Here is a 21,925-nt window from a genome sequence, read left to right on the forward strand (position 1 = left end):
TATTAACTACAGAAACAGTAGTAGACAACAGTCTCTTTCACTCCAAAAAATGTCTAATGTTGAAGTGGAAATCAAGAGAATAGTGTCAGCGCCACACCAGTTACAGAACAACATGCATCTCAGGGTCAGTCCACATTACGCACAATAAGCAGTATGAACTCACTGATGTAATGCCATTTATTTATTTTCTAAGTGTTAGTAGGCTCAGTGAGACTGAGTCCAGCGTGAGGGAGACCCGACTCAGAGGAGGAGAGGTTAGTGAGGCCAGCGTCTCCACGGCAGGTGATCTGCTGCCACGCATGGATGAAATAATGAAATAGTAAACAGGACTACAGCAACAGAAATATGTGCCGAATGAAGACAGTGAAGACGGCCCAGTGTTTGGTGGACCGGGTACACCTTGTTCACTTAATAGCCTACAAATCATCCACGGGATCAATTACGCATCACATGAGTTTGCCCCCCCAACACAGCGTTTGTTCCTGGGGAGATGGATCCGTGCGTTCCGCCTCCTGTGCACCATGGATTTCTGAGCCTCAGCAACCACTAACTATAAGATACAATGATCCTGTTCCCAGCATTAGCACAACACTTAGCGATGGTTAGCTTGTTACCTGTGACGATATATGCTAAATGTAACGTCTCTTTCACATTAGTGTGTGTGTGTGACTGACCTATCAGGGTGCGTTTTGAGATGCCTGATGAAGTCCGACGAAGGTTGATCCGGCATCATTTATCTTGGTGCCACACACTTTGCATGTAGCTGTTAGCTTACTGCCACTGTTTACCAAGTTATTGAAAGCAAAACTAATGACAAAAAGGCCCAACTCCAGGAGGACTTGGTGTCGCCATTGGCAATGCATTTTTTTATATGTGAGTGTGTGCACATAGGCACATGTGTTACGTTGCACATTATGGCAAAGGGCCGGGGACAAACAGCTCCTCATACGTTCCCCCGACGAGTCTCGAAGCTCGAGTCTGAGTCAAGTCTGAAGTCAGCTGTTTGTGCGACTCGAGTCCAAGTCTCAGACTCGAGTCCCCGTCTCTGTGACAGACTCAGATTATTATTCTAAGTGTCTGACAACATTACCTACAGAGATAGAGCTTTTAGTTAAAGAGGAAGATCCTTTTAGTTTAACATGAAACAGCCCTGAAATCACCATCACCAAACTACACCAGACTCCATGTAAATAATCAGGACTTTTAGCGTGTATAGAGCCAGCATATTTCCACCAGACTCCATGTAAATAATCAGGACTTTTAGCGTGTATAGAGCCAGCATATCTCCACCAGACTCCATGTAAATAATCAGGACTTTTAGCGTGTATAGAGCCAGCATATCTCCACCAGACTCCATGTAAATAATCAGGACTTTTAGCGTGTATAGAGCCAGCATATCTCCACCAGACTCCATGTAAATAATCAGGACTTTTAGCGTGTATATAGCCAGCATATTTCCACCAGACTCCATGTAAATAATCAGGACTTTTAGCGTGTATAGAGCCAGCATATCTCCACATGTAAATGGGTGAATTAAGGGTTTATTTCAGCCAAACCAGAGTGGTGATTGTTGGAACAGTGGAAAGATGAACCAAGACGGCTTTTGATAGTTTTATTTAGTTTCTGTCCTCTTTGAAATAAGTGTGTTTAATAATCATAACTGTGGAAAACTCCCTGCTGGACTGATGAGCCTACGTCACTCCTTGGACTCATGCATTTGTGCACATGCCCAACTTTGCCATTTCCTTTTGTAGTTTGCTGCTGACGTGAGTACAGCTGCTCCTAAAGGTGTCACTTGTATAAGCTTCTGTTGTGTTGCCGTGTGCGTTATTGAGAATGTAAGTGCACAGTTTTATGTCCATGCTGGTGTTGCATGTATCTTTGTTTGTGTGGTCAACATGACTGTTGGACCTGAATGCTACTGCTATGTTCCATTTGTGGTCTTAGAGCGCCATCTAGTGGCCAATAGATATGAGGACACAATGAAACCTCTATTCTTTACTACATTGGGTTCTACTGACTCCCATTACGATCCAGAATTATTTGGTTGTTTGCACAGTAACTTTTTATTGCATAGCAATAATGTATAAAACATATAATTACGTATATTGCAGAGTGATTTGTTGCTTATTGCTCTTTAATCTGTATAAATGTGCATTCATTATGTATAGGTTATATTTACATATTCTGTATTTCCTTATTTTACAGAAAACCACACACACACACACACACACACACACACACACACACACACACACACACACACACACACATATGCCCAAACATACTATTGCAAGCAACAACCACTTTATTCACTGCTGGATCTGGATGTTAATAAATCTGTTGAACTAAAAGTGAAGGTTGCAGCGACTCTCTTACCGGAGTACATAGCCAGCTCGGGTAGCGCCAGAGAATAACGTACAAGGACTTCACAATAACATTTATGTTTTAATTCAAGCTAGTCTGGTGGAAATAAATTAAAATGCTCAAAATGAATGAAAAGTACCTCGAGTTAAGTCCAGTACTTGAGTAAATGTACTCAGTTCCAGGCCACCACTAACTGATTCATTAACTGAATGTGTATCTGTTGTTTCCCCTCCTGACCTCCGGGCGGCAGCGTTCTTTCATTTTAAACTTTTATTCTGAAAAACCCTGACTGGGAGGAAACAGGAAGTGTGGTGTCTTCACTGTGATGTGTGTCCGGCGGCGGGATAGCTGTGTTGTTTGTTATTAGTGAGTTTTAAGAAGACAGAGCTCCAGGTAAACCCGCACACACTCAGGTAAACACTTTAAGAACTGCTCTTTTACACGGCAGTCACAGAGAATAGAAGACAGAGCTGCGCATGCGTTAGCTTCCCATTCGGCTGCTTAATGCTAACGGAGCTGAGCAGAAGCTAGCTAGCTCTTTCATATGGCTCTTTGTGGTTTAGCTTATTTAAAGCTAATGTACTTGCTCTTACTACTTGTTGTCTGGAGTTTTCACCTCCAGGGTTGAAAGTACTTCATTGGAAGTCTCTTTGGATAAAAGCGTCAGCTAAATGACATGTAATGTAATGTAATGTAGCAGGCTAGCTAGTAGCTGATATTCATGTTTTGTTGCATCGACCCTAACCCGCCTGAACCGGGACCCCCGTTTGTTTTGGAGGGAAACGTTCCTTCGTTAGTTGTTCTCTCTCTCTCAAACAAAGAGAAAAAAGATAGAAAGTATTAGTATGTGTCTGTCTGTCAGCTGCTCCCATTGTTGACCTTCTTCTAAAATATTAGAAAGCCAAGCCGTTCTAAATGTAGTGTAGCTTCATTATTTCTGAGAGCAGAAGTGTGGCCGAGTTTCCCTCTCATCAAAACTCAGACGGTGGACTGAATATTTCCACTGTATTTAAAGCCATGTAAAAGGGTTTGTTCATAGACTGGATGTTAGCATTGGTACAGTCTATGTCCTCAGTCTTACCCTACAAATAGACACACACACACACACACACACACACACACACACTTCGTAGCCTAAATGGCAGAGTATACATACATATGAAAATACAAAGATATTGAACAACATTACTTATTTGTGTCAATCACATAGTGACAGTAATCAGAATTAACCAGGAACCATGTTTCACTTAGTCTACTTCTCAAACATACAAGAATCATTAGTGTTGTATCTTTTGTGTTTGTGTTGTATCTTTTTGTGTTTGTGTTGTATCTTTTGTATTTGTGTTGAACCGTCTCAGCCACCGTAGCACTGTGAGGGGAAACGGCCCAAGTTGTGTTTGTTAACTACAAAGTAGTATCATGTGTTTCTGCAGTGACAAGATGATATATGGCAGAGTTAGTCTCAAAGAAAACTACAAGTGCACCGCCGATATGGAAACATTTGAGATTTGAAGCTGAGTGTGTGTTAAACCAACGAGGTTACAGTAGGAGGCTCGCTGCAGGTTAAAAAAGTCCTGGCTTAGAGGCACATTACCGCCACCATGTGGACTGGAGTCCTCACTCTCTCATTATGGACATTTTTCACCAGTCTCACTTGGCTGAGACAAGTGGGACACCTAGTGGTGAAATTCAGTGTACCGGTTTGGTCCATTCTTTGGCTTAAAGGTGTCCTGCACACAAAACCGGTTTTTACTTTCATTTTTTAAAATATGTTAGGTCCATATGTGTTTGCGTTATGTCGTGAATGGGAAAATGAACTCCTACCTCCTCTGTCAGCTGATACTGGTAGCCAGGCTCTCATTGGCTAGCTGTTAGCCAATGAGAGGTAGGCCTAATCTTACTGTAAGCTGACTCTCTACAATAGAAAATGCATTTTAAAGCTATGAATTGAATAATTTGCCTGCTGAGAAACGAGTTTCAGACGTTGACATTTGTTGGGGGAACTAACCTGCACACGCATTACAGATGGATCTGAAAGTTCTCATCCCTTAAACCAGATATTTAAGTCTGTAAACTGTGTGAAATAGGGTTGTGCCGATGGACGATATCATCAAGTGCGTCGGTCTTAAACTAGCAAAGACTCTTGCATCGGGCTTTGCGCTGTGCTGCACAGGGAGCAAGATAGGGTCCCTGAAGTGGAAGCTACTTTTTCCCCTTACGTGCAACCTATTAGTGAAAAAGACCATCACTTTGAGCAGACTGGACTGGCTGTAGTGATACAGTCTCTCCCTCCCTGTCAGGTGTAGCTCGCTCTACCTGCTAGTAACATTGGACACAGCAGTCTCATTGGACTAAGTTTGTGGACACTACTGTGTTTGTGTGTATTTGCAGAGGGCATTTAAATGCATGTCTGATCCTTTCTATGTTAACTGTTAGCCCATAGTAGTAGAAAGAAATATTTATGCAAAGAATTATAGTAAAATAAAAAGTGCTTACCCCCAAAAACGAGAGGAGACAGCAGCTCCTGAATATCTCTGCTGCTTGGATTTGTACTGAACAGAATCCAGACTGAGTCCAGCAGCCCCAGTGGAGCTCTGCTGGATTTCAGGACCAGAGAGGAATGGAGGAGGACAACCAGAACCCGGAGCAGCGGAGCAACGAGGTCCCCAGAAGACAAGCAGCAGACTGGGACTCTGATAGCAGCCATGTTCAGGTCAGTGTTCAGCAGAAAGGGCAAAAGTACTCACTTCCTGTACTCAAGTAGAAGTACTGATTTAACTTCTTTACTCAAGTAAAAGTAACAAAGTACAGGCTTGGAAATGTACTTAAAGTATACAAGTAAAAGTAGCCTTGTGAATGACCTGGACCACCCAAATGTTACTAGAGAGCAAGCTGAGAAACTTGAGTAGACATGGAGAAAAGGCTCTTTATATGTCATTGGCTACATTTTAAATGGATGTCTGCCAATAGGCCTAAAACATGACATATATAAGATAATACTTTATTGTCTGTTACACAAGGGTTACAGAACATGTTCTTTGACTAGGCTCCAGTCACAAAGAGACATTCACCCAGACATATAAAACAAGACATGGGGGTGTTGAGGTATCAGCTGACTGGTGTTCATTTGGTGCTGTTCAGTATGGCTATGGCAGAGGGGATGAAGGATTTCTTGTAGATGTTTAGGCCAGATAAAGAGCTGTTTCCCTCAACATCCCGACGAACAAAACGTGAAAGATGACATACAGTAGAAGAGTAAAACTTCACGGTAAAACACGCAAACGCTGAGCCATGTCAGGAGTCGCTCACACAGAGTAGCGCCCCCACACAAACACATGTATGTGTGTGTGCTCAAACATGGCTTCTGGAAAGAAAATAAAGGATCAAATATGAATTACTAAACAGACATTAATTAAGAAGTTCCCCAGACTTAACACAGTTAACCACTAGATGGCAGCAGCTTATAAGAAATGAACTGACACCTAGTACATCTTTGAACATGGAGTGTTAATAATAATAAATGTAATATGTCAGGCTCACAATTTTTACAATTGAAGTGCTATGAAAGTTGGAAAAATTACAAATTCAATGTGCATTGTATTCAAAAAATCTTTATTAATATGCAAATAGACATCCAGCAAGTGATGTATGCCCTCAAATCTGTAGATGTGCATGGATTTGTCCTGACTCCCTTCAAGATCTTGGGAACAACTAGACCAGACCTTCTGTCTAGTGTAACGGGTCATAACGTTATTGTGTACAGGGTTTCCCGCAACACTTTGCAGTTCGGACGGCCCACCTAAGCTGAACTAGGTCGTCAAAAACAAATAAAAAATCCGCTGCACAAAAGCCCGTCAAGTGCATCTCGGACAATAGCGTGGACGCGCTTCACACCGCGAGCGGGCACGCGCGCCACACGGCCGAAAGGAGAGAAAGAAAACGAGACGTGGTCCGTCGCTGTCTGGAGGATAACTAGTCAGTTGATATCGCGCGCGTGTGTCCGTGAGAACTGTAAGTCGTGTAACTTATGTTTTGGGTTTATTTAAGCCTGTTATTGTATTAGTCTATAGTTCTTGCAAATGTAAAGTAAGGTAGCTGGTGATTTAGTTGTTTGAGTTCTTCACCTGCTAGCTAGGCTGCACGTGGCTGTTGATTCGATATATTGCTCACGTTTGTATTTTATGTGCATTATTTACATAGCCTGTAGCGATGCTAGATGTCAGCTCTGCCAGAAGCAGTGACTGTGAATGTTGTTTTGCACTTTCTTATTTATTATAATATATTATTATTTAAATTTTATATTTAGTGTTTATTGCACAGACACCACCCCCCCCCTCCTGTTGTAGAGGACAGATGCTACTCATTTATTTTAAAGGGACAACTGTCCAGTCCATTTCAGATCTAATGTCTGCCTTGTGGCCCTTCTCTAGACCTGCAGGGGGGTTGGTACTATCATTCAGCTAGTACTTGCTATTAAATCCACTGTTGGTCTGTGTGTGGATTTTGTTAGAAGTTAAAGGCAGGCAGGCTTGTTTATTCTTTTTTTTAATTTTTTTATCAGGGATTTGATACAGGTTTTGTCCCTTTGTTTGTCTGTCGTTGTGCATACAGCCATATCAGTATAGTTAAAGGCAAACAACTGCATGTTACTGTACATGTAGTCTCACATTGCCAGACCTATCTCCACAGCACTGCGGAGTAAGGTCTGGCACCTCCACACAGGCATTCTGGGATAGGAGAAATAAAACTCTCTGGCTTGTTTGCATTTCTTTAAACCAATCACAATAGTCCTGGGCGGCGCTAAGCTCTGGACGCAACGACTTTGGCTCTGTTAAATAGTCTCTAGGTGGAACATTTTCACCCCGATAGAAGAAACGCCATCTGCATGTTGACAGAGAGCAGGGCTCAGCTTACACACACACACACACACACACACACACACACACACACACACACACACACAGAGGTGCGGACGGAGCGAAGTTACTCTAGGATAAATAACTTTGAAAATAGTTTTACAACAGAAATACCGGGAAAGCACCGAAAAAAAAGGCACCGTTGGGTACCGGAACCAAATTTCAGGTATCGGTACCGTCACCGGTAAAAATGTGAACGGTACCCAACCCTAGCCACAGGTAATATAAAATGAAGTTAACTGTTGACACAATACGGTAAAGTGAGCTGTTTAAATGAGCTGCATACATGGCTAAACGTCATTAGCTCTTACCAGTGTATCACCCTGTGTAACATTACTTCGTCTGCAGCAATCCTGCCACAATCGCTCCCAAAACATCCCAGTTAGATATAAAATGGTGTAACGTTAAACGTATTCTTTATAAATCTTTACAATTATTCCCTGAAAGAACCAACCAGGCCTGCCTTGTTGCAACATCAAAACGTTTTTCAAAACTTTCCATTTTCAGCGTGTAGCTCACGAGGAACATCTGGTGATTTTCTGGTAAATGAACTGTCGTTGGTTGAGGCTACTGTGCATGTAGCTTGTAGCTCCAGTTAATGACTTTTGTGTTGTTTCAGTTTTGATGCAGGAGATACTTCTCACTCTGAAGTCCTATGGATTGGTCACCTCATCAGCCCTGGCATTTTCTCCATTCAAACAGAACATTTTAATATAGTAAAACATGGTAAACTATAAGTCACTCCCACCTCCCATTAGTTCTTCTAACCCTTGTATCATTATCTCTGCATGTTTCCCCCTTGGGTCTACCAAAGGAGCCCTCAGCAGACGTCAAGCTGGCGACCGTAGCAGGAAAGAAGGGCAAGAAGGCCGAGGAGGAGCAGCCTACAGCACCTCCTGCAGCAGTGAAGGAGGAAGAGGAGGAGGAGCAGCCTGCAGCAGTGAAGGAGGAGGAAGAGGAGGAGCAGCCTGCAGCAGTGAAGGAGGAGGAAGAGGAGGAGCAGCCTGCAGCAGTGAAGGAGGAGGAGGAGGAGGAGCAGCCTGCAGCAACTCCTGCAGCAGTGAAGGAGGAAGAGGAGGAGGAGGAGGAAAAGGAGGAGGAGGAGGAGTATGTGGTGGAGAAGGTTTTGGACCGCAGAGTGATGAAGGGAAGAGTAGAGTTTCTGCTGAAATGGAAGGGGTTCTCAGAGTAAGTATGAGTCTATAATATTAATACTTGGTGTTCTTGTTCCTGAGAGATATACTGTATAGATATATATATATATATAATTTTTTATCTTGTTCATTTACAAATTGCAAATAATCTACAGCATAAATGTCTGCATTGTATCATGCCCTCAAAGTTGAAGGTTTGGTATTTTGACACTAAGTTGCAGACCTGCCATTAACCTTACAAAATGGCAATAAAAAAAGGAATAATATGAATTAACAATCAGAGTGAGAATGTATTGCCTAAAAAACAAAGCCTGAGGAGATTTTCTTCTGTCTACACTCACCTTTCCAGTGAGGATAACACATGGGAGCCACAAGACAACCTGGACTGCCCCGACCTTATCACCGAGTACATGCAGAAACACAAGGAGAAGGAGGAGAAAAAGAAGGAGGGCAAGAGGAAAGTTGTCAGTGAGGCCTCGGGAGACTCAGAGGAGCGAGGGAGCAAGAGGAGGAAGAAGGAGGAGGTGAGTGAAGGAAAGAGGTTACTCCAGAGTCCCAGAAATCTATCTATCTATCTATCTATTGTTGATGAACAGCGCGAGGCCCCCACCTTTCCGCTTGCCACTTAGCTTGGGGTCCCGGTCCACTCTGACGATACTGGAGCTGGGTAACTCCACGTTAGCATCTGTGATATTCCGACTAAGCCAGGTCTCAGTGAAACACATGAGGCTGCACTCCCTAACCTAACATTCTTCACTAGGGCACCCAGCTCATCCGTCTTGTTGGCCAGTGAGTTTACATTCCCCATCACACACGAAGGAATAGACGGCTTAAACCTCCACCTCTTCCTCAGTAGCCTAGCCTTCACGCTAGCTCTGGCTCTGCATCCGCGTTAGTAACGCCTCAATTCCTCTGGGATGGGGTGCACAATGCCGGCGTGTCCCATTGTCCTCAGTCTGAACAGTTGTTTCCTTGAATAAACAAGGTTTTTACTGCTGTGATCCAGTTTAATCGTAGCCATATCTATAGGATAGAAGATATATACGCAAGGCCTGTAAATGATTTTAAAAAAGCTAGAAGAGAAAAAAGACAATAACAGACGAGCTACAGAGAAGGCTGATAAAGCTTGAAATGTGTTTTAAATGAAGTCACTGATGAAGGATAATATATATATATATATATAATCTTATATACGTGTTTCTATAATGGTTCTAACAACGGCAGACTGGTCAGAGACAATACATCTTTTTAGATGATTTATTAGGGCCCGAGCGCTGACAGCGGCGAAGGCCCTATTGAAACTGAAGGAATTATTATTATTATTATTATTATTATTACACCAAATGAATTGGCTTATCATATTCAAAAAGCTCACCAAAATTGACGGTCGCATCAAGTCTGGTGAAGATTTACATATTTTAAGGGTTTCGGGAATAGGTGCACAAAAATGGCTCGCTAGCGCCCCCTACAAAGTTAAATAAATTGAGCCCTTGCAGTGCGTTTAACGTAGACTCACGAAAGTTGGTACACATATGTAACATGTCAAGATGTACAACAAACGTCATTGGAGCCATACCCTAAACCCAACAGGAAGCCCACCATTTTGATTTTTGAAGAAGATTTTGGCCATTTCCACATGTTGTACTTTAACGAACTCCTCCTAGAGATTTCATCCGATGGACTTCAAACTTGGTCTGTACCACCTCAACACCTTAAAGATGAAAAGTTATTAAAAGAAAAACTTTTCATCAAACAGCTGTAGGCTTGTACCGTTAATGTTCTGTGCATTGTCGGACACATGCAGCAACTTTCCTGAAAGCACTTGCGAGACTGACAAGTCCACAGCAGCCCGTGGCGTGTATGTCCGAGCCTGTCTCCACCGCCTCCACCTGCAGGTTGTCAACTGTGTGCTTTGAAATGAAAGGGAGAAAACAGGACGCCGAGTAACACGGCGGATATCGCTCATACTTCTTTTTTTTGACTGCGCCTTAACTGCAAAGTGCTGTGGGAAGCCCCGCTCTAACAATAAGCATTTTCTCTGTCTCTCTGTCTCTCCGCCAGCAGTCCCACCTCCCTTCACAAAGACCATGCGACTGACAAGAGGGTTCACTCCTCGTTACGCTAAGGAACCGAGAGTGGTCCTCCAGTCTCTTTGGTAGAGAGAGAGAGAGACAAGGAAAACAAAAAAACATGCAAATGGAATTAATTGATTTATTGACTATCGCGACAGGCCTAGACTACACAGCCTAGTTCCCCCAAGTTAGCTTACAGTCTACATATCCATGCCTGCACCATATGTAGGACCCTCCTCCATCTCCTGCTGGTGTATTTTCACTTTTTTGGCTGTGCTTATACTTTTATGGCTCTGCTTTGCACTGGCGGAATGGACAGTATTGGCTTTTGAGATCCTAACCATGTCGTCATCCTTCATTGCATTGACAGTCACGACTGTGCTCTGAAGCCACAATTTCTCCATCACAGCCAGCATGGCAGAGGCACCCTCATTAAATATAGAAATAGCCATACTGGCTGCAGTCTCAACCCTGCTATTCCCCACAAAGACTGTTTTTGGACATCAGGCCCATATGACCGAGTTGAGGCATGCGTTGGCATTCTGAGTGCCTCCATGCTGCATGTGCTTGAGCAGGCTGTCACTGGACATCCGTTGATACACAGGGATGAGCTTCTTATGAATCACTCAGATGACCAATATTTAGAACATTGGAGAAAGCAAACAAAGTAGACAAAATAGTTATTTGACAGATTATCTGCACACTGTCAGAGATACGAAGAAGAGACGGATCCTGACTAAATACAGGCTCAGTGGCCACCAGCTGGGTCAGACAGAGATGAACATCCTCCTCCACTGTGAAATAGTATCGGTAACACTTTATAATAACCATCATTAATAGATGGTAAATTGATAGTTAATTAATCTTTAGTAAACTGTCATTTTACTGTTAACAAACAATAACATTATAATTAATAATGTTTACTAATTATTAGTAGTGCTGTAAATTAACAGTTTATTGTTACACACATATCCCTCATATACTATATTAGGTATCGCGTAATGATTAAAATATTTTAACTTTTAAGGGTTACTAGTTGGTTTGTAAACCATAAACAGTGTCTAGATACATTTTTTGCTCTTCGTTAAATTATATAAATAAAAATATCTATTTATATTATCTATCTATATATACAAGGGCTGTCAATCGATCTATCTATCTATCTATCTATCTAATTAATTACGTACTCTGTGATTAATTAATCTAAATTAATCGCATACATCATTTTTGCCCGGTGCCTTAACCGATACTTTTTAAGAAAGTTAAGAAGAAAAAAAGAAGGGCACGTAGCACTTGTTTATTGCTAAGGCCATATGGTCAAAATTAAATGATTTAATAATAATGTAATAACTATAACAATAACTTATTTCACTAGTAAATTGCTGTTGAATGAGAAAAACAACCACCAGATGGGAAAAGGGCATTTAACAATAACTTTGAATGCACCATGAGGCTGTAGGTTATCAGTTTCATTGAACTGAATGTCTGTGTTTTTCCAACAACCAGTGTATCTTGACTGGGAATCAAACGAATGCAAAGAAAGTGACTTTGTGAACTTGATTTTAAGATTTGTATTTGTTTTATATATTTAATCTAGTCACACATTTGAATTTAACAACTTTGAATGCACCACGAGGCTGTAAATTACCAGTCTGTGTTTTTCCGACAACAGCAGCTGCAGATTGTTACATCCCGGTGTTGGAATCCTCTACAGTGAAATACAGTCAAACTTTACACCGTTTAGCGTTAGCTGTCAGCATTCTTACCGTGTTTAATCCAGCTACTAGCTAGCGGTAGGCTAACGCTAGTAGTGTTAACTAGCGTCAAGTGCAGCAATGTTTCTGTTTCCTGTAAAGTCTGTTTCAGAGCATCAGAGAGAAGCACAGATATATCAGTTGCACCGAAATGAGGCGCCGAAATCAGTGTTGCTATTTGGTCTGGTAGATACCGGTCGTGAAGGCACCGGTGCCGTATTAGCACCGGATTTCGGTACCCAACCCTATTCAGGAAGAAGATTTTTATAAGTAAATGTTCCAATTAATGATCCAGGCAGAACATTCTCGTCTCCTCCTTCATTTTACAGTCCAATGGGGCTAGAGCGGCTCCGGGTCAAACGTCAATATGGAATGGATTAATCTGCCTTATTTTTTTTTATGAGTTATTTTTTCTCAGATTAATTAATCGAAATGAACGCGTTATTTTGACACCCCTAATATATACATATATATGTATATAGATGATTTTTTTAATATAATTTAATGAAGGGCAAAACATTTATCATTGCTTTACAAAGCACTTACTATGAATAATAGTAATAATAGTAATAATCATAAAATAATAATAATTATTATCAAAAACAGACGCAACTTTACAATAGCCATCCAGATAATGTTTATAGATGGTTTACGAAGTATTTATTAACTATTTCACAAAGTATTATAGTCACAACTTTATAAATACCATCCAGACACTATTTATGGTTTACAAACCAACTAGTAACCCTTAACAAAGTGTTAGGAATATCTGGCCGATCTATCAATGTCATGTTTATAGATGTTTTAAAATTGGTTTCTTAAAAGTTTCCAATTTTTTTTAAATCATTAGGATTTGGTACTGTTTGAATTTTTACGATTCTGATGCCGTACCGGTACTTTTAAAACGATTCCGATGCCGAACCGATTCTTGAAAAACATACATCAAAGAAAGGCTCTTTTATGGAGGTTTTTTTTTTTTTTGAAAATTATTTAAATTTAACAATATATTAATGTTTTAAAGTACTATAATACTATAATATATAATAAGTAAACCTAAGTCACCTTACAAATAACTACAATAATTTGATAAATTACAGTTACACTATTAATAAGTAACAACAAAATAAATGTTGAGTTTGTATGCCAACCAGCTTCAAACTTTAGCAGTTCTTTTGCAGAAAAATTACCATATTTGCTTTCTCTGGAGAGATACGACACCTCTCCTGACTTATGGCATGTCCTGCACAGGAGAAGACTCTCTCAGATGGTGTCCGAGAGGCCTGTACACACAGTAGTTTGAAAGGGCAGACAATTATCTTGTAAGGGTCTTGTCCTGAACGATAGCCTAGCAGAGCAAGTGTAATATGTTTACTAGCGATCATGTGCAGTGAATGGTTTATATGCCTTCACGTCCGTTTTGGTGAGCCCAGAGGGAAAATATGGCATTTTAAAAGCAGCCTTCATTTACGGTAGCTAGCTAACCGTAGACTACAGAGAAAGTGTGATATTTTCACGTCCGTTTCAGAGCGTGTACAAAAAGCCATCCATCAGCTGTGATAGTAGAGTGCACGTCCAAGAATAGCGTAGACGCGTGCTTCACACCGCAAGCGGGCACGTGCGCCACTCAGCAGAAATGCATTTGAATGGGGAAACTTGCTTGAAAATTTTAGAATATTTAGGAAATTATAAAAGTTATGAAGAGTACATTTGTTTCCATAATAACATGTCTACAGCCGGCACACATTTTCCTTCATTTTGTCATAAATGATGGTATGAAGAGTCAAAATTGGGAGTGAGAGCAAGTCCAGGGTTTAAAGAAGGTTGTTCACTAACTCTCTCTGTATTTGTTTGTTGCTATAGAAACGGAGAGGAGAGGGACCCAAACGTCACCACTGTCAGCACTGTGACAAATCCTTCAAAACATCAAAATATTTGAAGATTCATCAGAGAGTTCACACTGGAGAGAAGCCGTACAGCTGTGATCAATGTGGGGCAGCTTTCACACAACAGGGTAACCTAAAACTCCATCAACGCATTCACACTGGAGAGAAGCCATACAGCTGTGATCAATGTGGGGCAGCTTTCACAACTCAGGGTAGCCTTAAAATCCATCAACGCATTCACACTGGAGAGAAGCCGTACAGCTGTGATCAATGTGGGGCAGCTTTCACACGACAGGATGCCCTAAAACACCATCAACGCATTCACACTGGAGAGAAGCCGTACAGCTGTGATCAATGTGGGGCAACTTTCACACGACAGGATGCCCTAAAAAATCATCAACACATTCACACTGGAGAGAATCTACACAGCTGTGATCAATGTGGGGCAGCTTTCACAACTCAGGTTAACCTTAAACTCCATCAACACATTCACACTGGAGAGAAGCCGCACAGCTGTGATCAATGTGGGGCAGCTTTCACACAAAAGGGAACCCTAAAAAGCCATCAACGCATTCACACTGGGGAGAAGCCGTACAGCTGTGATCAATGTGGGGCAACTTTCGCACGACAGGATAGCCTAAAAATCCATCAACGCATTCACACTGGAGAGAAGCCGTACAGCTGTGATCAATGTGGAAAAACATTTAGTCGGAGTGGTAGCCTAGAAAGCCACCGACGTGTTCACACTGGAGAGAAGCCGTACTGGTGTGAACATTGTGGGAAAACTTTTTCTCGAAGTGCTAACCTTAAATCTCACCAGCGCATTCACAATGGAGATAAACCTCACAGCTGTGATATATGTGAGAAAACGTTCACCACTCCAGGAGAAGTTCTAAGCCACCGACATGTTCACACTGGAGAGAAACCGTACTGGTGCGAACAATGTGGGAAAACCTTTTCTCAGAGTGGTCCCCTTAAATCTCACCAGCGCCTTCACACTGCCTCGTAGTGAAGATGTTTCAGAGCCAAGCTGTTTCCTGCTGCCTCCTCCTCATGCCCTGATAGCTGAGTTGTTATATTCTGATCTTCTCTCCACATTGAAGGCTGACCAGCAGTAACTTCAGCTTCTTAACAGCGTGGATGTTATCTTGGTTACGACTCCATATTACGCTCCCTCCCTTTGAAGGGATTAATTCCGCTCAAAATTAGCGTTATTTAGAGTTCAGGTTTTAACTGCTAGCGCTATTTAACTAATGTTGCTTTAATCACAACAGTCTGCTGCTGCTGCTTAAAAAATGACTTGAACAGTTGATGTGTTTAAACTGCGTCTGTGCTGCCGCCATCTTGGGACAGACAGCTGATCTTAAAGACTCAGAAAAAGATTTTTGTACTCCTTTTGGATGTTGATGTAAAAGAAATGCTAACCAAAACGACATGGAATAACATTTCACAGATGAAAAATGTGTTTTACAATATGTAACTATTATGAAAGTGTTGAATTTAATATCACAAAAGGTAACATTAATCCTTCTTTTAAGTTAACCGAAAGCTAAATTACTGTCCTGATACTGAATTAAAGGGATATTTCACCGTTGGAAAGATGAATATATCTATAAATCAGAAATGTAATTATATTTTTAGAAATTGGTCCCTTCTAGGGCGAGAAATGCCAGAAAATGTGTTTTTGCCTCATGTTGATGAAAGACACCAAATCCCAGAATGCACTTGCTTCGCTGCTTTATGAGGCCACTCCCAAGCCACGCCTACCGCTTACAGACAGACAGACAGACAGACAGACAGACAGTCAACTCAACTAGAGTGTGTTTTATTGTCATTTCAACTATATACACAAAACGTTTCACCGTGGCTCAAGTGGTGTTACACATTTAAATTATATTAAAACATTCTATAAAAACGACATATGAAACAGGCTACATTTAGTGCACACACATAGGCTCCGTAAAGTTCAGCTAACACATACTAGCATTAGCGCTTGGTGGGCTGTAAACACAGTATTGACACAGCCGTAAATTTGTGTGGAATGTAGAATGGTCGGCATTTAACAGTCACAAACTCCTCCAGCAGTTAGCAGTTAGTTGGATACCAGCACCAGTCCGTGTTAACACAGCCCTCCTCCACTAGTCTTACCCGGTGACAGAGCAGTAGGCCTGGTAGCTGGGTAGTCCGGTACACTGTTGTTCAGCCATGTTTCCACAACAACAAAAACACAGCAGTCTCTGAACTCACGTTGGATGTAGTCCAGTTTGTTGTCTAATGAGCGGACACTTGCCAGCAGGGATTGAGGGAACAGGTGGCCGGCTATTGTTAGCTTTCCACCTAACTCGAACTCCTAGCTCGTTTCTGCTTTCACGCACACCGCTGAGGATGTCCCCTTACCGGCTAGCGGCATAGAACGAGACCGCAAGCTGAGGTGCTGGTCTCCGTAGCAGTCGAAGCTCGCGTAGTGTGTCGAGTATTCCGTCTGTAATAAAGTTTCCTGCATATTCTCCGATCTGTACCAATGTATCCCGGTGGTACACATGTGCGGTAGTGTGAATACACATAATTGTTGTAAAAGTTTGCTGCTGAAAAGACAGAGCCTGTTTATCGAAGCTCCAAGATGGCTGACACTCGGCTTGCTTCAGCAAGCTTCGGGTATAGACGACAGTCCCACCCCCTATGGGCGGGTTGAAAACATGCAGAACTAGCTGGCTGTAGTCCACAGACTCTGGGCAAAAAATGCCTCGGATGACGCTTTGTGTGTCATCGGAGGCTTTTTTTCCAGACCCTCGATACACTATGGGCCCTATCTTACACCCAGCGCAATTGACTTTGTACACCGACGCATGTATCATTCCTATTTTGCACCCGAAGCACAGCGGACTTTTCCCTCCACAGACGCACGTCGGTAAATTAGGGAATGAACTTGCGCTCCTGGGGGCGGTTCAGCAAAAAGAGGAGGCGTGTTCCGGCGCAAACGTTCCCTAGTGCTATTTTGTTTTTTCAGAAAAGAATTCCGCCACAGACCAGGAAAAGACCTAGTCTAAAGTCAGTGGCGCATTATTCAGATGCTATTTTAGGGGCGCATGCTTGGCCATAATGTAGCATGTGCACAACGCACATACACTTTGCTTCTCTCATCTACACGGACGCAGAAGTTCCCATTTTTGCAAACCATACATAATTACAAGGAAAAACATTACTGAAAATGCGCTTCAGGTGTTTGTATAGGTCAGGAGGCACTTTACAGTACAGTCCTCAAAAAGTCGCAGGATTCTTTGTGGCTTTTTGTGTTTTACACAACAAGCCACAAACATTTCCATACACAACATTTCCATAAATCATGGATGTGTTGACATAAATGAGGAAATAGGAGACCTGATGTTGAACTACGGCAGGATTGGACACTCCGGCAGGATCTGGGAGTGGCATTGCGCGATGTGCTCCTGGTGGAGCGGGTGGACGGAGATGGAGTGGGGGGAGGAGGAAGGGGCACAACAGGAGCAGGTGGTGCGTTTGGAGGCCTACGCTGCATGGCTGCAGCAATCCTCTCCAGACTTGAGGAGATGCGCCCGAGAGGCCGCAGCAACATCGACAACAGAATCAACACAGAGTCATTTATCCCACAGGTATAATAGAAACGGCGCCGGAGAGCCGCCCATAAAGCTACTTGCGTTTCGCGTTTTCAGATCATTAAAATAGGGCCCTATAGCTACAAAATATTTTGAACAAAAACTTTTGTAAGAAAACCCACATTTTAATTTAACCAAGTATCCTGTATTATGAATACATGTCTGGCTTTGTAGTGAACCGTAAGAAATGATGATTTGAATTGTGGATAGACCTTCTGCCTCCATAGACACACATGCATTAGGAGGAGCACAGTGTTGGTTAGGAAATGGCCCCCCTGTCAACATATCGCTCCTGGTATCCCACAGGGTTCTAAAGTGGATTAAACACATGAGAACAGCTAGTTGTATTCGGGGGGGAGATTGCGATCTTTTGGCTAATTCTGTCATTTAACCCATGTATAATCATTTGTTTTATTAATTTACTCTGTCCTCTTCTTAATAAACTGAATAGAATTGAACTTTAACATTAAGTTTCTTAATTTTTTACAGGCGTATTCTTCTTTATGACACTCTTATGACTCCATATCATCCTTCAGTTTATCACAAACATTCAACATCAGCACACATCTGGAGATACATGGTTTTTATTGGACAGGAAGGGACAAACTGTCTTTTGAAAAGTAAGTAGAGAGGCATTTCCTGCAGAAAAGGCTTGTGAATGCTGAAAAGCTAAATAGCTAAAGCTTAAAGGTCCGATGTGTAGGAATTTCTCCCATCTAGTGTTGAGATCATATATTGCAATCAACTCTTGCAACACGCAGTTCAAAGTACGTATTACAGCATAAGTCACCCAACATTTTTTAGTCTGGGGGGTCACCCAACTTTTGTACCCTATTCATGAAAACAGCAACATTTCAAAGTGGCTTGTTTGGTGCATATTTTTCCATGTAGCGCTCAGTCTCGGCCCCCGCTACCAGATGGGTCTGACCCATACGGGGAGTTTGCTGAGGGACGGGGAGCACTGCCGGGGGGGCTGAAACGGGTAATTGCATTGTTTAAAAAAATGAGTGAAATAATTACGTCTGGCTTGACCAGATATTTTATAAATATTTTAAATACCACAAAACAACTAAATGGTGGTAGGTTATACATCTGATTTCATATACTGATTTAGTAAAAAAATGATTACCTGGCTGATGATAGAAAAAATTAAACTTACTGTTGCACTAATCTGGACATCTTGCCGTGCCAACGTTGGAATAAAGGTTTCCTAAATGCTGTGTATATAAATGTGATGTCAGCTTACTAATTGTGTGTTTTGTGTAGATTTGGACTTTTCTACGTTTATTCCACTTTGTTTAAACGGCGAAGTGGAGAGGCCTCGGTCACCTGTTTGGAGCTGATGGTGAATGGGACGCACCTTAACGTTTCATGGTGTGATTGTGCTTGGTTTCTGTGTTTTGGAGAGGCATCTCAACAGACTGGAGGTCCAACACTAATTGGTCACTGTTACATTTTAGTATGTAAGTGTCGGTGCATCCCGTCACCGTCTGTCTGTTGCGTTCAAAGACAGCCGTGCCGCGATCGGATTTCATAAGGGCGACTTGTTACATTGTTACAACGTAATTTAAAATCTGCTTTAAAAATAAACCTACATGTTTATTTAGCATGTTTGTTTTGTCCATATGTGCTCGTGCTGTGTTCCCCAAGTGGTAGGCGGTCTCAGCTGCTACAATGAGCTTTTTTCTTTTTTTGCCTCCTCTGGCTGAATGCCAAACTCGGCCTATGCCTCTAGAGGACACTAGCAAAGATTCTAGAGCAAATGTGATTTCTAGCGCCAATACGTAGTATACTCTTCAAATATCCTTTTGGTCCCGGTGATTTGAAATTACCCAGTGTGCTTTGTTGAATGGTCTCAATTACACATATTGTTTTATTTCATGTGAATACTGGTTTACTAGAGGAGTAACTTAGTATTTGAAGTAATGCAGGAAGTGTGCATTTAGTTTCCATGCTTATTGTGTTTTCACAACAATGTTAGAGAGTAAATCTACTGAAATGGCCCCCCCACCATAACAGAGGAGTGGGATGTATAAGATGAGAAAGCAGAGGTTAACTCCTGTATGTCATGGCTGTATAAAAACAATGGGCTGCACATGTTTGCCAAGCACGAACCAGTACAGAAGGATTCAATAGACTGGTGGGGAGGGTCATAGAAAATGTATTGCTGGCAAAGGGAGAGTCAAGTCTGTTTTGACTAAAGATCCCAAAAATCCTCCGGTGGGCCCTTAATTAAATAACGAACAGTCTCTAATGTTAAATAAAAATGTAAAAAAACGTATTATTTTAAAAATTATAAATAGCAGAAAACAATTGACCCATCATGTGCTTAAAGAGCTGAATATTTTGATATTTGAATTAGGGCTGTCAGCATTAACGCGTTAATAGCGATGCAATTAAGGGTCGAGCATAATGCGTTCATTTTTTTTAATTGTATTAATCGCATGCCGCCATTTATTAATTTATTTTCACTTCAGTCGGCTTTGCGTCGTGCCTAACAGGATACTATTTTGCCGTACTTCCTCCTAACACATCCTGCTGCTGCAGGAATAGCAACGCGGATTTCAGTGCCTCATTCTGGTGCCACTGATATGTCTGCTCTTCTCTCTGATGCTGCATACCGCTAGCTAGTTAACACAATACTCGACAGCAGCTAACGTTAGCCTACCGCTAGCTAGTTAACACTATACTCAACAGCAGCTAACGTTAGCCTACCGCTAGCTAGTTAACACAATACTCAACAGCAGCTAACATTAGCCTACCGCTAGCTAGTTAACACAATACTCGACAGCAGCTAACGTTAGCCTACCGCTAGCTAGTTAACACTATACTCAACAGCAGCTAACGTTAGCCTACCGCTAGCTAGTTAACACTATACTCAACAACAGCTAACGTTAGCCTACCACTAGCTAGTAGCTGGATTAAACAGGGTTAAAATGCTGACAGCTAACACTAAACGGTGTAAAGTGTGACTGTGTTTTACTGTAGAGGATTCAACACCGGGATGTAACAATCTGCAGCTGCCGTCGGAGAAACAACACAGACGGTGCGTTCAATGAAACTGGTAAACTACAGCCTCGTGGTGCATTTGAAGTTATTGTTAAATTCAAATGTGTGACTAGATTAAATATATAATAAACAAATACAAATCTTGTATTCATTTGATTCCCAATCAAGATCCTCTGGTAAGAACGGCTTCCCATTGTTAATATGGACTTAAAAACAGTTCTGAAATGCAAAATAATAGAATTTAAATCATGTGATAAAACATGCGATTAATCGCGATTAAAAAAATGTAATCGTTTGACAGCCCTAGTTTGAATGCTTTTTTGTAGCTGAAAGTATGCAGAAGTTAGAGGCGTTCAAAGAGAAGTTGAAGAATAACGAATGTGAACAATACTGTGACTGCTCCTGAATCAGCAGAACTAAAGCTGTCAGATAAATGTAGTGGAGTAAAAAGAGCAATATTTCCCTCTGAGATGTAGTGGGGAAAATACTTGAGTTAAGTCCAGTACTTGAGTAAATGTACTCAGTTCCAGGCCACCACTAACTGATTCATTAACTGAATGTGTATCTGTTGTTTCCCCTCCTGACCTCCGGGGGGCAGCGTTCTTTCATTTTAAACTTTTATTCTGAAAAACCCTGACTGGGAGGAAACAGGAAGTGTGGTGTCTTCACTGTGATGTGTGTCTGGCGGCGGGATAGTTCTGTTGTTTGTTAGCTGCCGAGCCTTTTGGTGCGTTTTAGGGGACAGAGCTCCAGGTAAACCTGCAACACTACCTGCTTAATGCAGACCTGATTCTTGATTCTGGTGTAGTTTTATACTGTGCAGCTACACAGTATCTTCCTTTGAGTCTCTTTCTGAGCACATTTCTGTGGTTAAACAAAGGCGAGCTGTCAGAGACGCAGGTACAAAACCACTCCCGGTTCACTTCCTCTCAACTAAACCGTGGCCATCTACAGGAAGATACAGCTTGAACATCATCATCAAGTCATTTACTAATGAATATATGACAAATTCAAATCAACATTGTGTATCTGTGTGAAAAGATAACCTTCACCTCAGGCATTAAAACAATGACCACACACACACACACACACACACATACACACACACACACACACACACACACACACACACTATTAC

At 41.7% G+C, this 21,925-nt stretch overlaps 1 protein-coding gene across 2 annotated transcripts; it reads left to right on the forward strand.

The window, feature by feature from the left end:
• Positions 1-2,649: 2,649 nt before the first annotated feature.
• LOC144513519 (uncharacterized) lies at positions 2,650-18,765 on the forward strand. Of its 2 annotated transcripts, none has more exons than XM_078244619.1 (5): positions 2,650-2,780; positions 4,928-5,080; positions 8,098-8,471; positions 8,787-8,961; positions 14,124-18,765. In XM_078244619.1, the coding sequence occupies exons 2-5, from the start codon at positions 4,988-4,990 to the stop codon at positions 15,153-15,155; spliced, it is 1,674 nt and encodes a 557-aa protein (XP_078100745.1). In that variant the 5' UTR covers positions 2,650-2,780; positions 4,928-4,987; the 3' UTR covers positions 15,156-18,765. The 2 variants fall into 2 exon arrangements, with proteins under 2 accessions (XP_078100745.1, XP_078100744.1); XM_078244618.1 differs by having other exon boundaries at positions 2,650-2,760.
• The last annotated feature ends 3,160 nt before the right edge of the window (positions 18,766-21,925 follow it).

Source organism: Sander vitreus, unplaced genomic scaffold (assembly GCF_031162955.1).
Source record: "Sander vitreus isolate 19-12246 unplaced genomic scaffold, sanVit1 ctg268_2, whole genome shotgun sequence".
Classification (NCBI taxonomy): Eukaryota; Metazoa; Chordata; class Actinopteri; order Perciformes; family Percidae; genus Sander; species Sander vitreus.

Bases quoted from the DNA above. Each gene is read 5' to 3' on its own strand.
- LOC144513519 (XM_078244619.1), top strand. From the start codon at position 4,988: ATGGAGGAGGACAACCAGAACCCGGAGCAGCGGAGCAACGAGGTCCCC. The intron at 5,081-8,097 runs GTCAGTGTTCAG...GGTCTACCAAAG, and splicing joins CTGATAGCAGCCATGTTCAG to GAGCCCTCAGCAGACGTCAA. The intron at 8,472-8,786 runs GTAAGTATGAGT...TCACCTTTCCAG, and splicing joins AAATGGAAGGGGTTCTCAGA to TGAGGATAACACATGGGAGC.